Source organism: Sorex araneus, chromosome 5, assembly GCF_027595985.1.
Source record: "Sorex araneus isolate mSorAra2 chromosome 5, mSorAra2.pri, whole genome shotgun sequence".
Lineage (NCBI taxonomy): Eukaryota > Metazoa > Chordata > Mammalia > Eulipotyphla > Soricidae > Sorex > Sorex araneus.
Window position 1 is genome coordinate 182258873 of NC_073306.1, and position 17403 is coordinate 182276275.

Below are 17403 nucleotides of genomic sequence, written 5' to 3' on the forward strand. Positions count from 1 at the left end.
TAAACTTCGCTACGTAGAATATTTTTAAAGTTCTTTTCCTCAATGGTGTACAGTAAGTATTTTTACTTTTACAATCAGAGACAAAATGTTTAAGTTAGATTGGGTGTGCAAGAGTCTGGGAAAAACCTCTGTTCTATGTGTGCGGTATCATGATTTCTTTTGGTGAGACTCCATCAGCTTTGCTTGGGGGACACATCCCTCCCCATCTTTGGGTCTAGTAGTTTGGATGGAGGAGTGCAGGGGCAGGCATGTGACCCAGAGCTGGCCAATCACCACATGCCACTTATCTGGCTTCTCTGATTGGTTCTGGATGGGCATGTGACTTTTCCCAGTGCTGCTCTCGGCGTTAGAAAGCTCTGCTGACATTGATACTGTGGAACTATAAGCCTGGAGCTTCCTGCACACATGACAAACAGCAGACAATACAGGAATCTATTGCCAAAGACTGGATCAGGAGAGAAATGCATGTACAGAACCAAGCCATCACCAACACTGTCAAATCCTAATCATGTTGTGTCCAGAGATCTAGAAAAGTCTGGAATCCTACATCACTGCACTTCTCACTCACAAAGTCAGTAGCAGTTGAGTATCTTTGCTAAAGTTCAGACTTCTACACATTGTTATCCACAGTGGTCACCAATCCCATAATGAAAATAATAAGATATATCAATGATAACTCAGGAAAGGGTCCAGGGTTCTCAAAACACAAACTGTCCTACGTATGCTATCTGAGAGAGAAAATATTTTCATCATTATGTTTCTACTGGACATCATCTATGATATAGATCATTATCAGTATATCTTCTGCAGATGTGGCTATCATTAGGAACAGATAATGGCCTCAAAGACACAGGCTGCAGACACCAATATTCCTAGCATTAAATCTTTAATTGCTGGATTTGTGATTAGGGATCTCAAAAAGGATTTGGGAATAGGGGGCAAGTAAGTGTCAAGGGGAATGGCCTTTACCCAGTCAGTACAGGATTTTAATAGTCTATTAACCACCGGTGTGTTCTTCAGAACATAAGCCAGTTAGTAGATATCATAGATTCTGATTTGGGCATCTGTCTTCCTACCCACAGTGTGAATTTCCTCAAGCAGAAACTTGGTCTTAGTGATTTTTATAGGTCTCATCCCTACCTATGTGCTCAATAAATTTTCGCTAAATGGTGACCATGAATGAGCCTGGCTCAGCATTGTATAATTCTCCATCTTGGATTTTCTCTCCCTGATAGAAGTTTCCTGCCTTGAATTAAATTGCAATATGGTCTCTTTTCACCCTCTCTTCTGGAGACTTGTTATCCTCTCCAGTATCAGTTGATTGAAGAAGAAAATTGTAAATTTTCTCTCTGAGACATAATGTTGATATTTTAACTCATAGTGATTTCTTTTCTTACCACAAAATAGATTTTATAAATAGATCAAGATCCTAGAAACTTAGGATTGCTCTGAGTGGTATCGTTTATCTCTGAAATTCTAAGAATAAGATGTGGCCCAATAGATCAGAGCATAGAGATCTTTGAATTTCAGTTCTCCCACAATTGTGGGACTTGAAGCATTTGCAGGAGCTTTGGGATGGGCATACTCTTGCTTGACTGTAAGGATTGCAGCTGATTTGTTTAAGAACAATGTGCTTCTGGGCCTAAGAGCTCCTTTTTGCTTCATAGTAGATACTTAGATGCTGGCTGGCTGGAGTAATAAAGGTAAAGAGTGGCAATCATATATATTGATCTAGGAGTGGTAGCTGCTAAGTGATCAGCTTCAAAAGTCTTCAGACCAAGAGAAAAACCAAAGGGCTAAAATTAGAGACCTGGTTTGAGTCAAGCAAGACCTGGTTCCCCAAGCACCACCATGAGGTATGGCCCCAGTTCCTCCTCCCCCCAAGAAAACTCATTCCTTCTTTCTTTCTTTCTCTCCGTGCTGGGGATTGAACCCAGGGCCTCACACATGCTCTACTTCGGAGCTACATTCCAAATCATTGAGCTTAAACCAGCTGAAGTTCTACCAACATCCAATAGGAGAGCTTTCAAAATTCAATGAAGAGGCAAAGAACAGCTGGTCAATTACAAATGGTGGGTGATAGTATAGGAAAGAGTCTGGGCGTGTCTAAATCATCCCAGGGTGTTTACCTTGAGGTGTGGCTCATCTATTCTCGAGCCCTCTGGAAGTGTGTGTGTGTGTGTTTGTGTGGTGGGGGTGGGGGTGAGGGTGTCTGCAGATTTATTAGATGCACAGGGAAAATGCATCCTTCTTGGAGACAGTTTCAAAATAACTGGGTCTCCCAGCCATGAGCCCTGTGAACAGGGGCCACTGTGAGGACTAGACTCCCTAATCCCGCTCTACATTGCCCAGCTCACAAAGCTGGTCGTGTGAGCACGAAATTCTATCAGCACAGACAGAAACTGTAAAGCCCTCCGACTTGGGGTAAAGCACTTTCTAGGCAGTGGAGTCTGGTTTAAGAGAATCATTTTGCTATTATTTTGGCTCCTGGTCCAGACTAGGGCGGCTAATAGGAAGGCGAGGATCCCCACTAGCGTAACTGTCCTGTCGTAAGGGGGATCCTACAGGGAAAAAAGGAAAATAATAATAATAATAATAAAGCGCCCGGAGGGCTTAGCTTTAGGACTTCAGCATAAATGGGTTTCAAAACGCTGGCTCCCAGAGCAAACTTCGCAAGGCTTCCCTCCCCCCTCCCGGGCAAAACCCCAGATTGCATTAAAGTCTCGGCAGGAGCTGGTTACGCGGACCAATAGAAACCATCTGTGCGCTTCCAGGTTAAGGAGCAGGTGGAGAAACTGAGCATAAAGAATCCCGGACCCCGGGCTCAGCCTTTTCTCCGCGGTGTTCGGCGCCGCGCTTGGTCCCCCTCCACTCCTCGCAATGGAGAAGACTGTCGGGGCCCAATCCCCCCCGCACCGCCTCCCAGTCCCCGCACCACCACCACCACCACCACCACCACCACCGCCCTCCACCCCTGCCCCACACCAGCGACGTCTGGGGGTGGGGGGGCGTGCTCGAGGGGCGGGCGGCGGACCTTTATTGTCTGGGGAGCACCTGGCAGGTGGCGGGCCCGTGCCCTCACGTGCGCGCGGTGCCCGGCTTCACAAAGCGCGCGGGCAGCACCCGCCTCGTCCGGGGAACCGCCTCCGGCGGACCGACCACATCACAGGGGGGGGCGGGGAGCTGCTGGAGGTGGGGGGGACACATGCAGGGGCTCCGGGGTCGGGAGGCGGCGGCCGGAGGGGGGCGGTGGGCGAGCCCGCCCCACCCCGCCACCCCCCGACTCCCGCCGGGCTCAGCCCCTCCGGGAGTAGCACGTCGAAGGCGCCAGGGGTCAGGCGCGGCGGGCTGGGGAGGGGGGAGGCGAGGAGGGGCGCCGAGAAGGGGCGTGGCCGGCGCGCAGGGGGAGGGCGCAGGGAGGAGGGGCTGCCGCGCGCCGCTCGCGGCTCTGGGGGCTCGGCTCGGCCGCGGCTCCGTGCACTTGGGCGCGAGCTGGAACGTGGAACGGAGCTCCGGTCCCCGCGCAGCCACCGCGATGAGAGGCGCTCGCGGCGCCTGGGATCTGCTCGGCGTCCTGCTCCTGCTGCTCCGCGTCCAGACAGGTGGGAGAGCGCGGGCCGGGCGCGGCGGGCGGGACGCGCGCTCGGGGGGTCCCCGGAGGGCGCCCCCGCGCCCGGGGGGTGTCGGGCCGGCCCGCGGGGCTCTTTGGCCTCCGGTGTCCATGCGTTGCAGCCGCGGGGAAAGCTTCGAGGCGTCCCCGGGACTCTCCCGCGCCCTGCCTCCCTCGCTCACCTGTGCGAGGAGGAGTCCCCCAGCTTGCTGGTGGGGGGCGGGAAAGGGGTCCGCGCGTGGGGCCGGGGGGACGCGCGTCTCGCGGCGAGGACAGCGGACGGGGGCGCGCCGGCGTGAGAAAGGTGCAGGCGGAGGGTCGCGGGCCAGTTTGGGGTGGCTTTTGTGCCGAGGGCGCGCTGGGGCACCGGCAGGCGGGCGGTCTTGGGGGCTCGCCCCCCACCCCCGCCCCAGCGCCGATCGCAGCCGGGCGCGGTGGCGGCTTCCTTTTGTTAAAAGTTGCGCGTGTGTGTCCCGCATCCCGGAGGTTCGGTGTCGCGCCCAGGGCAAAGTTAGAGAGGCTTTTTCCTGGGCTCGGCGGCCGCTGCTTTCCGACCGCGGGCGCCCTTTGTGCCCGGAGCGGGGGACCGGTCCGCGGCGCCACCCGTGGGACCCGAGTGTCCCGACTGCGGCTCCCCGGCCGGTCCCCCCGACGCGCCCCCCCACCCCCCACCCCGTTTCTGCTCCTGTTTTTCGCCCGGAGGCCGGACGGCGTGCGACTCCGCGACCGACCCCGCGAAGCTGCGGGGAGGCTGGTGGCGGCGACGGGGGACACAACTTGGGCAGGGAGCGAGCAGAGCAGCCGCTAGGTTGCAGACTTTTTTTTTTTTTTGCTTCTGGTGAATCCGGTGCCAGAGGCTCTCGCCCCCTTCCCACCACCCCTCTGTCGTTTCTCGGCTGCCACGCGCCTCCTCGGAGCGGCTGGTGGCAGCGTTTGTCGCCTGCACCCGGGGAAGGCAAGGACCGGACCGGGCGCTGGGAAACTGATCCCGAGCCCCGGGCCACCACCATCCCGAGGGGCTCGGCAGGCTTGCCGGGGCGGTGTGCAAATCCCTCGTTTTTGGTGTCCGAGGTCTGCGACCTGTTTGCAATCGCCGGTCCTCGTGCGATTTGGTCTTTTTTTTTTTTCCCCCTTCCCTAAGCTCGCAGCCCCTCGTCCCCACGTGAAAGCATTAACGCTGGGCTGCCCGAGCTCTGGGGTGGGAGGTGGGGGTGGGGGGTGGCCTGGAACTTTGCGGCTACATCTTCCTGGCAAGGATCGTAAAGCTCCAAGATTAGGAAAATCCGCGTCTGTCTGCGCGGGAACTTGGGTTTTAGGGCGGCGGGAGGAAGATGTGCAGGCTCCCGGGCCCCTCCCTCCTTAGGATTCCTAGCCTTTTCCCCCCCTCCCTGTTGCTTTTTTTTCCCTTCTGGGAATCGCCAATGAACCCGCCAAGGGTGCGTCGTTGCATGCTTTCTCAAACCCCGGCCCCCTACCCAGGTCTTTTTTTTTTTTTTTTTTTTTAACCTTGAAGGCCACCCTGGTGATGTGAAGGACAAGAAAGTGAATCTGAATTGAAAAATCAGGGCCTGGGAAGGAAGCCTGCTGATGAACTATTGTGGGACTCTATTGACTGCTGGTCAGATTTAGCCAGTGGTCAGAAGTCGCTGCCCAGCTCTGGTCTTGTAATGAGCATTGTGAGGGCTTTCCTGTGGGGAAGAGGCCTGACACCTGGATCCCTCCCGTGGGGGGGGGGGGTGAGGCGGGAGGATCTGGACTGAGGGTCTGGCTTCCATCGGCATGTCCACCTTGGACCTTGATGGTCCCGTGCATTTTTTTTTTTTTAATTTTAGCTAAGGCCCTGGAGAGACATTACACAGAAACACAACCCCCCTCCCTTTAAAAATGAATAAATTCAGCGTTTTTTTTTTTCCCCTTAGAACGGTATTGCTGCATCCAAGAGATTTTAGGTAAAGGAAATTTTCAGGTCTGGCTCCTGCTGGGGCAGTGGGGTGCCTCCAAAAAAGCCATGCCCTGTCCTTCGGAGTGTCCTTTCTCCCAGCCATTTCGTGGCTGAGATTCTAGAACACCCCTCTTCCCCCAGAGGACAGGGAGGCCTCCCCGGCACGAGCCAACCAGGACAGTTCTCTTCCGGTGTCCTGAAGAGGCCGCAGCGTGCACAGCCTCGAATGTGTGAGGCCCGGAGTTTGGTCACTGGCACTGCCAAATAGATAACAGAACCCATGTTCTGAATGTGGGCTACAGCTCTGCTGGACTGTGGAAGGCCTTCCTCTCCTCTGTCTACGCAGGCCTCAGTTTCCCTCGGAGGGCTCGCAGGGGCTGAGTCTGCTGCAGGATGACTCCAGGCAGTGTTTACCTCTCCTGTGCCCAGCAGGACGAGCTGGTGAGAAATGGTCACTCCCAGCTTCCCTCTTGCTCCTCCTGCAGGTGCCCCAGCAGCTGGACACAGGACACTGTGGATTCTTACCCAGCTGGAAATGACACGGTGGCTCTATAAAGGGAGCCCAGATATTTCCCGGATCCCACCCATCCACACATTGTTTTTCTTCAGCTTTTATAAATCACGGATAATAAAAAAAAAATAAAATTAGTCATGTTTTGAAAAAGAAATGGCAGCCGTGGTGGTGCTGTGAAGACGTGCTTCCTACCATGTCCCAGATTTCCTGGCAAGGCTGGGATGGACCTGGTGTGGCCGGACTGGGACCTTGACCTGACATTTTTGTACCCACCATTTTGGCTGAGAGAAGAAGCTGGCTGAGCTTAAGTCCCGTCCCCAAAGCATTGGTGGTGTCGCCTGAGGTTGGCCCTTCAGGTCACTGCAGATGCACCCTGCAAGTGGCCGCACAGAATGGGTTATGGAGGGAGTGAGGGTCCGAGTCGCTCTTCCATGCTGGTCCCAGTCGGTGTAGGGAAGTGTGAGGATGTTACTTTCCCAGTTGGAGTGAAAAAGCGTCTTCGAGGTGGCCGCCTCCCTAACGGCTCCTGTTGACTTGAGTTCTTGAATTTGAAGTATCCCCCGAGTAGGGCCTTTGACCTTGTGGTGTGACTGAGTGATAGCATGAGGTATTAGCTGTCCTGTTCCTTGGCCCCTCAGAAGTGACCAGAGAGAAACTCTCTCAACAGATGCTCTCTCGAAAAATGACTGTGCGAGTTAGTTGACCTTTTAAAAATAGTTTTTTCCGTCCTCCACCAAAGAAAATAAAAAAGAAAAGGTCTCAGCATTGTTATGCTTGTAGCATTCTTGTGAAAGAGACCTCCAACCCTCCCACCCCACCCCAACAACAGCGCTGCACCCCAGGAGTGGGTATTGGCTCTGGCTGAGCCTGGATGTGGCCCCTCAGTCTTTCTGTTTCCCCAAAAAATTCTTGTCAGCAGTGTATGTTGCGGGAGTCTCGGGCTGTGCCTGTCTGGACAGATATTGTGCTGATGGCTTTCGCTGCTGTTGTTGACTGTTGTCGGCTGCTGGAAGTTGCCTGGAGGAGTTTGACTCATTTCCTCAAGGCGCTCCAGCTGATTCTCGAAGGACTCCGGGAAACAGGTTTGCAGTGTCCTGGGCTGGAATTCTTGCCTGGTCCACAGCACTGTGGGGATCCTGCAGAGGCAGGAGGCGAGGCCGCAGCCGACTGGGACGTGGGAAGTGCTTTATGGAGCTGCTTTCATGTGGGGTGACTTTCAAACAGGGGATTGAAAGGCCTTTGAAGGAATCTGAAATATGCAAAATCTCGCAGGCGCTGTCTAGAGCGTTGGGCATTTTCGTGGCTGCCTATCCACATTGGAAAGGGCCTGCGAGGGACTTAGTTAACCAGAGCTAAAGGTTTGAGTCTCGGGCAAATCCCGTGTAAATCTTTGTGGAAAGTCGAGGGGACTTGCGCCTAAGCTTGACTTAGCAGCTGTGATTGCTGACGTTTTGGGAGAGGAGACAGCTCATCTTTGGACTGAAGCTATTTTGGGGGGGGGGGTAAAGGGGAGATTAGGGGATTCCACAGTAGTGTGTGGGCCGCCAGGGCTGTACCTGGTGGTACTTGGCTACCGTGCGGTGCTGCAGATTGAACCCAAGGCCTGTGCGTGCCAGCCTGTTGAGCTTCTTCCCAGCGCTCAGATTTTAAGACTCTTAGACGAGTTGCGAGGTTGTGGTCGGGACCTTGTTTTGTTCGGTTCTCATGATGCTTTTCTGAAAATATACTTAGAGAGGCAAGGTTTAAATATTGAGAATATAGGGGCTGGAGTGATAGCACAGCGGGTAGGGCGTTTACCTTGCACATGGCCGACCCGGGTTTGATTCCCAGCGTCCCATATGGTCCCTTGAGCACCGCCAGGAGTCATTCCTGAGTGCAGAGCCAGGAGTAACCCATGTGCATCGCCGGGTGTGACCCAAAATGCCAAAAAAATAAAAAATAAACAAATATTGAGAAATCTAGAGTTCTCTGTTGTCTCAGGGAATTGGGAAGGCTTGGCCGAGTCGGGCTCTCTGGGGCTCGGGGAAACTTGCCGTCTACTGCCAGCCCTTGGGCAACGGGGTGTTTCATCTTGGGGCCCTGGTGAGCAAGGGGAAACCACAGACATGTGCCTGGTGGAGGGGCGCGAGACTAAGGGTGAAGATAGTCTGGTGTTTGCTGGCTTCGGGGCTGACAGTTTTGTATCTTTGAAGTCCGTTGCTTAACCCGTTAGAGCGTCACTTTTTTTTTTTAAAAACTTATGTATGTTTTGGCCGTTATAAGCTGTGTGACTTTATTAGTTTTTGCTTTTGGGGTCACACTCAGTGATGCTAAGGGAAGATTCCTGGCTCTGCACTCAGGAATAACTCCTGGTGGTTTTGGGGGGACCCTCTGGGATGCCAGGGATCAAACCCGGGTTGGTAGCATGCACGGCAAACACCCTACTTTGCTGTACTGTCACTCTCACCCCCGGCCCCATCGTGTGACTTTAAACAAATAACTTGACCTCTCTGTCAGTAAATATGTCTCTCCATAACTATTTTTGTTTGGTTTTTATTTTTGGATTTTACTTGGCTTACTCTTGGACTGGAGTGATAGCACAGCGGGTAGGGCGTTTGTCTTGCACGCGGCCAACCCGGGTTTGATTCCTCAGTCCTTCTCAGAGAGCCGAGCAAGCTACCGAGAGTATCCCGCCCACATGGCAGAGCCTGACAGGCTACCTGTGGCGTATTCAGCATGCCAAAACAGTAACAACATATCTCACAATGGAGACATTACTGGTGCCCCCTCGAGCAAATCGATGAACAGTGGGGCGGCAGTGCTACAGTGCAGTGCTACTCTTGACTCTGGGCTCGGATTCCTTCTGTTGAGTCTCAGGGGACCATGTAGGGTGCCAAAGATTGAGGCCAGATGGTAAATGGGCATGCAAGTTAAATGCCCTACCCACTGTACTGTCGCTCAGACTTGGAAATGAAATTTAATTCTTATCTGGATCTTTTATGGAACTTGTTATAAAGATTGAGAATCACATGTCTTAAAAATTGTGCAGTTCAGACTTTTTTACTAGTACACTCAAGATTTCTCTAGTGAAATCCTTCATACCTGCTTATTTTTCCATTTATCTAACATTCTAGCCTTCATACTTACATTTTGATCACGGCACATTTTTGTTTAATATCTTCCAATTTGTTTAATATCTTCCATAGTTGCCAGAAAGCAACTATGCTTTTAGCATATTTTTGCAGAATTTGTTTAAATTATTATTCAGATTTTATGTGGCATTAATTTATAGCAGGGCTAGGAATTTGGGTTTGAGAAAAAGTTTGGTTGTGGGGAGTTTTGCATTTGGGCCACATCTAGACGCTCAGATTCTAGTCCCTCCTCAGAGCTCGGGGTCACTCCTGGCAGATGCTCAGGGAACATGAGGTGCTTGGGGCTCCCCTATCCATGCACTCCATGCTTAGACCATCTCTCTCCCTGGCCTGGCAGTTTGGGTTTTTATCCAGTTCTGCTTCATGTCCAATATGTGATGCGGGGCACGAGACGTTGCCTCTCCTTCAGCTTCATTTTCTCACCTTACAATGGAGGTGATGGTGTAGAGCTACTGTAAGGAACCATTGAGGTTCCATGAACTACACTTAGTGTCCTTCCAAATCTCTCTACTTTCCTCTAGTAGGCTGACCTTATGACCTTATGCTCCTTTTCCAGCGTTGTCTGTCTCTCTTTTTTTTGCTTTTTGGGGTTACACCTGGCTATGCACAGGGGTTACTCCTGGCTCATGCACTCAGGAATGACTCCTGGCGGTGCTCAGGGGACCATATGGGATGCTGGGAATCGAACCCGGGTCGGCCGCGTGCAAGGCAAACGCCCTACCCGCTGTGCTATCACTCCAGCCCTCCAGCGTTGTCTCTTAAGAAAAATTATGAAAACAGTTTAAAATCATATCTAAACACACACACACACACACACACACACACGTTTTATACGAAGACTAGGTTTATACAGTTTTGCCCAATTTTCCCACAAAGTCCACAGTTAACTCATAATGAGTATTTCTCTCCTTGGACCTGTATTTCTCTCCTTAATTATTTTTCCTTAGTCCTCTTTCCTCCAAAGGGAATACCGATTTCTGGATTCAGGTTTGCAGGGTGTGGGTGAGGGGAGCAGAGAGCTAGTGTGTGAATTAAGGTCCTTGTGCCTTTGCCAGACTTGGCAGGTCCGGGAGCATCTCTGTGAGGGATGGCCCTGCACAGGGCTGGGAGTAGCTGCCTTCCTGAGCGCTGGGGCAGTATCAGGTGGTGGTGTGTGATCTTCTGGGCGAGGAGCTCTCGGGGTCTGCCTTTCCCAGAGTGAGGATGGAGTGAACTCGTCCGTGGCCTAGAAGGGTGATGGTTTTGGTCTCTAACTGTTGCTTTAAACATCTCCCCTCCGGCAGCCTCAGCTAGTCAATATTTCAGATTCAGTAAACATTTGAGATTTCAGTTTAACAGCACTTTTTTTTTTTTTTTGCAGAATTGGTTTAAATTGTTATTCAGATTTTATGTGGCATGCATTTATAGTGGGGCTACAAAATCCTTAGGGACCCGGTCCACTCGGGCACGGCGGGTATGGGCTTGGGTAGGGTGATAACACAGATAGATACCCATTCAAAGCAGAATTTGGTATCATAGAAAGTGCATATATACATTTAGTGATTGCGGGATTGCGCTTCCTGAAACCATTAAGTACTGGAAATCTATAGTAATTCATGAGAAAAAAGTCTTGATTGTAACTGGTTACCATTATTAAAACATATTTCATTTTTTTTTTTTTTTTTTTTTTGCTTTTTGGGTCACACCTGGCGATGCACAGGAGTCATTCCTGGCTCATGCACTCAGGAATTATCCCTGGCGGTGCTCAAGGGACCATATGGGATGCTGGGATTCGAACCCGGGTTGGCCACGTGCAAGGCAAATGCCCTACCTGCTGTGCTATCACTCCAGCCCCAAACATATTTCATTTTTTATAGTTTATATATTCTAGAGTGTCAAGCCATGGACAGGACTTTAAGGGAGAGGACTTTATTCTTGGTGGGCAGATAGGTGCTAGAGACCAGAAATCTCTGATTGCCCAGGGGGGGTGATATTTGAGATAAACATTTTCTTCTTCTTCTTCTTTTTTTTTTTTTGGGTTGTTTGGGTCACACCTGGGTGTTGCTCAGGAGTTGCTCCTGGCTCTGCACTCAGGAATCACTCCTGGTGTTGCTTGGGGGGACCATGTGGATGGGATGCTGGGGGATTGAACCCTGGTTGGCCACGTGCAAGACCTACCCCATGAGATGAACTTTTGCATCTTCACAGAAGGTAGTGAAGTGTCTATAGTTGGGAAAAAGTAACAGAAATAGGGAATAGGACCTGAAGATCTTATTTGAAATTGTCTTCTAGTTGGTGTGGAGGCTGGAGGTGGGGGATTGGAGGGCAGGTGCAGAAGGTAAGTGCTGATTAGACTGAGCTGTGAGAGAGGCTGAGTGCTGCTTTGGGTCTGGGTTAGAATAGCTTTGCGCTCTCAGCTGAGACCTCCTGCAGGGCTGCTAGTGACCCTTTCCATCCAGGTGGGCTCCCTCTCTGGCAACTCTGAAACATCCCACACATTCCCCTTGCTGGGAGCTATAGCTAAGGGGTGGGGTGTGTTTAGATTTTAGTAAAACACCATGTAACATAAAAGTCACCTCCATACCAGGATTAGTGGGCAGTTGGGAGTTGGGTGGTTTTAAGTGCATGCACCTTGCCGAGCACATTTCATCTTGCAGAGCAGAAACTCTGTATCCGTTCTGCAGAGAAAGCCCCTGGTCTGCCCTTTCCCGCCCAGGCAACCGCCACTCTATGCTCTGTCTCTGAATTTGACTCCTCTAGGGTTTTTTTGGGGGGTTGTTTTTTTTTTTTGGCCACCCCTGACAATGCTCCAGTGTTACTCCTGGAGGTGCTTGGGGACCATATGGGGTGCTGGGGGTCAGATCTAGGTTGGCAACATGCAAGGCAAGTGACCTATCCTCTGTACTATTGCTCCCGCCCTTCTCTATGAACTCCTTATGTAGTGGGATCCAGTACAATATTTATATATGTTTTTCTTGTCATTGACTTATCTCACTTGGTATAATGTCCTCAAGTTTCACCCAGATTGTAGCATAAACCAGAACTACTACCTTTTTTGGGGGGGTGGGTGGGCAGGGTAGCCTTGAGGTCACAATCATTTTTCCTGGCTTTGTGCTTAGGGATCATTCCTGATGGTTCTCAGGGGACTGACCATAAGCAGTGTCAGAGATAGAACCAGGGTTGGCCATGTGCAAGGCAAACGCCTTATCTCCTGTATTATCTCTCCAGCCCTCAGAACTTCTTTTTGAGACAGCCAATATGTGTGTGCGTGTGTGTTTATGTATGTACATTCTTAGCTTATTCATTCTTCTACCCACAGACACTTGGTTGGTTTTTTTTTTTTACCTATAGTGAATCATGATCTTCTTTTCTTGAAATTGTACTTTGAAAAGTTTTATTAAATTTTACTTTTTGTCAAGGACCACTTCATGATTAGTGCAGTTCTTTAGAAACTCCGCCTCCTCCCCCTCCCACCCCCCTTTTTACCAGTTATCACAGCCATGGTCTGTGACCTTTGGGGTTTAGCTTTATTTTGGAGATAGACTTGACCCTCAGAAGAATTGGTGAATGACGTTGTTTTGAATATGAGTGTGCAAACCTAGAGGAAAGCCAGGGAGGGTTTCTCTCTGGGGATGGTGAATCTCATACCGAGAGTGTATGTGGGTGGGGTGGGGGTTTATGTGTGGGTGAGCCCAGAGATGACCCACCAGGCTCTTAAGATGATCTCTGGATGAAGGGGCGAGGGCGGGTGTTAGGGTACATGTTCTGGAAAGATGGAACAGTGTTTATGAGAATCCAGGAAGCAAATGGTGGCTGATTTCATTCCCTTGGCAAATGTACTGGCGTCTCTGCTGCATCAGGCACTGATGAGATACAGTTCAGGGGGAAAGACCCGTGGGTGTGGTAACGGGAAGGACTGACAGGATTTAGGGATTAACAGAGAAATAAAAGCAGGAGGAAGAGGAGTCTATTTAAGGGGGTGGGATATGAGGTTGGACCCTCCCGCGTGTGTTGTAATTTATGGCCAGTCTGTCTTGAAGCCCATTTTTCCAGTCGTGATGCAGGCATAAAGGACATTAGGATCAGAGCTGACTCTGAAGACTAAATCCCATAGTTCTCAGAACAGGGCCCTGGGTGTAGGGTTTGCTCTGGAGATGAAGAATAGTGTATTGAATGGGACCCGTCACTGTCACTGTCATCCCATTGCTCATCGATTTGTTCGAGTGGGCACCAGTAACGTCTCTCACTGAGAGACTTATTGTTACTGTTTTTGGCATATCCAATACACCATGGGTAGCTTGCCAGGCTCTGCCATGCAGGCGCGATACTCTCGGTAGCTTGCCGGGCTCTCCGAGAGGGGCAGAGTAATCGAACACAGGTAGGCCGTGTGAAAGGCGAACGCCCTACCGCTGTGCTATCGTTCCACCCCAGACCAGTCATATGATGCAAAATAAGTTTTCATGAGAAGAAACATGTGAATGGGAAGATCATCCCACTTTGGTTTTGTGCATCTAGGGCCTTTAAAAAGTGGGTTTTCTCAGAGAATGAATTGGCTATCTGGGGTATAGAATAGGACATAGGGTTGATGAAGGCTTTAGGAAACAGGCGTTTTTGAAGGCAACTTAAGGAAATTGGATTTATTAATCCTGAAGAAGATAAGGTGAGGAAGGTTTAGTGGATGACAATCTTCAAATATTTGGAATATGTGAGTGAAGAATGGGATAGAATGAGAGTAGTTCAATTGCCCTAGAAGGAAATTGAGATTTTTTTTTTCCCCTTCTTTCCTTAGGGGAAAATTCTCTCATTTGGCGGGGTTGCAAAAGACTAGATTGCATTACTGGAACTAAGGAACCAGGTCTTTAACTGTTGGTCTGAGGCAAGTTAAATAATTCTCATTTTGAAATGGCTAAGGTGCTTTCTGGCGGAGCCTGTCTGAGACACTTGCTCTTTCAATAAAGTCATCAGCTGGCTTTCATTCCTCACTGCCTCGTGCGTAGGGCTGAGTGTTTCACATAAATGCCCTGTAGACTTGAACATGAGTTCTGCGCAGCTTGGGCTATCTTGAGAGCAACCAGTGATGAAGGCTAGAAGTGGCTTATTGATCTGTGGCAGGTGTGGGGTCCCTTCTACCCGCAGAGTGAACGGTGCCATGCCATCACTTAAGCTGAGTACCCAAATAAGACAAACAAAAGGAAGTCCGAGGTCCCGAGAAGTTCGGAATGGATAACGGATAGGCCCTCATTAACTCGGACGTGGGCAGGGCTGGCTGTGCTCGGCTATGGGATGACCCAGCTGATTGGTGTTTTGAGATACAGCTGGCCACGCTGACGGCGTGGCTGGAAGATTTGTGAGGATGGGAGCAAGTCCTGATCTCGCCTATTGTTCAGGGATGACTTTTCACCCTCTGGTTGATCGGACCCCGAATCCTTTTCCACCTGTCCTGTCCCAGGGGTCATTTCATGGTAACGACTCGCTGATGCCCCTCAGAGCCGCCAGCAGTGAGTGGTCCCAGGTGGTAGATATGGAACTGCAATTTGACTGCTTCTCGCTGCTTCTAGCTGCACCTGTCCCGTCTAACTGTGATGGTGTCTGAGGGGTGAGCCCTGCATTTAAGGGGCCTGGGGTGTGTGTGGGGAAGGTAAATGCTAGGTAGGTGTGATAGTAATATATTTGTAAAGAGATTTAAGTATCAGTCATGGTATCCCGATACGGAAACGAAGACACGCTTTGTTACCTTTGGCCTGAAGGACTGGGTAACACTTCCTGAGTGGAATGATTTCTAGCCAGGAAGGTCTGGGGCCTGGAGTAAAACCCTCAGAGGGTTGGGACAGGCGTGAACAGCAAAAACTGGCGTTAACCAAAGTCTCCCATAGAAACGCTCTGTGGAGACTAGTGAAAAGATGGGTTGGGTTAACTTAAGGCCCCTGGGTTTTTCTGCTCTTGATTCTTTGCAGTGTTTCCTACAGAACCATAGGTGATGAGTTTGTTTTTTCTTTTTCTTTCTTTCTTTCTTTCTTTCTTTCTTTCTTTCTTTCTTTCTTTCTTTCTTTCTTTCTTTCTTTCTTTCTTTCTTTCTTTCTTTCTTTCTTTCTTTCTATTTTCCTTTTCTTATTTTTTCGTTTTGGTTATACCTGTCATATGCTCAGGGCTTATTCGTGGCAGTACTTGGGGGGACACCATGGTGGTGCCAGGGATGGGCACGGACGCAGTGTCCAGTTGAGGGCTTGAGAGATGGGCCTGGGGCCTCGGGCAGGCAAATGCTCCAGCTCCTTGGCCCAGCAATTTGTGTTAATTAAGCCATAGCCAGGTGTGAACCACCCGTGGTACACACTAGCGAGCATTACATGTTAAGCTCTTCTTGGTCTTCAGTGCTGCAACATGCCCTATTTTATTTGGGATTCTCTAGGTGACCTGGAATTTTTTTCAAAGGCATTATAGAATTATGAAATTCTTCAAAAACAATGCAGCTGCCAGTAATTTATTTATTTTATATTTTTTAGCTGCCAGTTATTTATGACTTTTTTGAGGGGGAGGGAGTCACACCTGGCGATGCTCAGGGGTTACTCTTGGCTCTCAGGAATCACTCCTTGCAATGCTGGGGGGACCCTATGGGATGCTTGGGATCGAACCCGGGTAAACTGCGTGCAAAGCAAATGCCCTCCCTGCTGTACTAGTGCTCTGGCTCCAGCTGCCAGTTATTTAAATATATTAGCAGACTCACCGAGGAATTGCTTAGTAGAGTCAGAACAAAAGGTGGGCATTGTCAGAACTTTGAAAGTGATTGGGTGTCTCTTGTTCACGGAAGGGAAGTATTTGTAGAAAGGGGTCTCATGTAGATTTATCTTCTGGGCCAAACATTTATGGCGACTTTAGTTACTGTTAAAGATGACTGGCATTTGCTATTCTACTTGGCAAATACAAGTTTAGAAGGAAACAAAATGCTGTTAAAAAACAACCTACTGAGAAATAACTAAGGGTGCTTTTAAGGTAATACAATTCGTAGTCTGTTAATTATAAATGTTTTTCACCCTTCTTTCCACAGTGTACATCTCTTTTTGAATGGCTGGTATTGATTTTTTTTTTTCTTTTTGGGTCACACCTGGCGATGCACAGGGGTTACTCCTGGCTCTGCACTCAGGAATTACTCCTGGCGGTGCTCAGGGGACCATATGGGATGCTGGGATTTGAACCCGGGTCGGCCGCGTGCAAGGCAAACGCCCTACCCGCTGTGCTATCGCTCCAGCCCCATGAATGGCTGGTATTGATTGACCCTAGCAAATACTTTTCGTTGGCCAGGAAGGTAATGAACAGCCTGATCCTCAGAGTTTTGGACTTTGTAAGATTAAACTATGACTTGGTTTTATTTGTTGTTTTGTCTGTGTGGACCACACCAAGCTAAGGGGCTCCTCCTAGCTCATTGCAGAAGGGCTAAGGTCCTGGAAGTGCCGGGGCAGGCGGGTTTGGAGCCAGGTATGCATGCATTAGCCCTTGACGCTAACTCCCTGGCCTAAACCAGCATTTGTATCTGCAATATGTCATTAGGACAGTACCGTGAAAGGGGTTTGTTGGGATGTTGAACTATTTCTCCACTTAGTGGAGTCGGTATATTTACTGCAGGGAATGCAGTTCTGAGTTCAACCAACATGCATCGCTTTCCTGAAAAAGCACCCCTCCTGCTTTTTAAAATAAACTGGCATATGTGGAAGGGTTTATGAATTTTTTAGTGGCTCTGAATGTGTAGCCTCATTTACATGCCAGTATTTTCAGGGGATAGTGCTTAAAACGATCACCTTACTCTCAGAATGATTGCCTAGTAAAGAGGGCGGCTGAGGGGCGGGTGCCAGGAGTGAGTGTGGTCCGTGCCATCAACTGTGGACAATTCAGAGCAGGCTGGACTTACCTTCTCCTCCCAGCTTCTAGATGCCAGGGCAGCAGCCCTGGCCATAAAACACTCTGCTTGAGCTCATGTTTTCGTTCTGCCGGGCCTGTCTAGTCTCTCGCAGCCTTGCCCTGTACCAGGATTTCATAGATTTTGTTCTCAAATAATCACCGTAATATTTGAGGAGGTGGTGGGTTGGTTAGCAGGGAACCCACAAGATAAAAGATTTTATTCTTTTGAGTCTGACATCTTAGTGGGATCTTTGTCTCTCAGGAGTTCAGGCCCACAAAGAGGCCAGGAAGAAGAAAATGGTAGTGTCTGTCGAAGAAAGCTACGCACAGCGTAGAC

At 50.0% G+C, this 17403-nt stretch overlaps 1 protein-coding gene across 4 annotated transcripts in view; it reads left to right on the forward strand.

The window, feature by feature from the left end:
• The first annotated feature begins 3442 nt into the window (after window positions 1-3442).
• KIT (KIT proto-oncogene, receptor tyrosine kinase) overlaps window positions 3443-17403 on the forward strand; it is a 97535-nt gene continuing 83574 nt past the window's right edge. For 2 of the 4 annotated variants that reach the window (XM_004607981.2, XM_004607980.2), the window contains exon 1: window positions 3443-3602. In XM_004607981.2, the coding sequence (XP_004608038.2) occupies window positions 3536-3602 (67 nt within the window). In that variant the 5' untranslated portion in view covers window positions 3443-3535. Of the gene's footprint in view, window positions 3603-7005; window positions 7149-17403 lie in introns of those variants that run through there. The other 2 variants (XM_055140144.1, XM_055140145.1) reach the window with 1 other exon arrangement.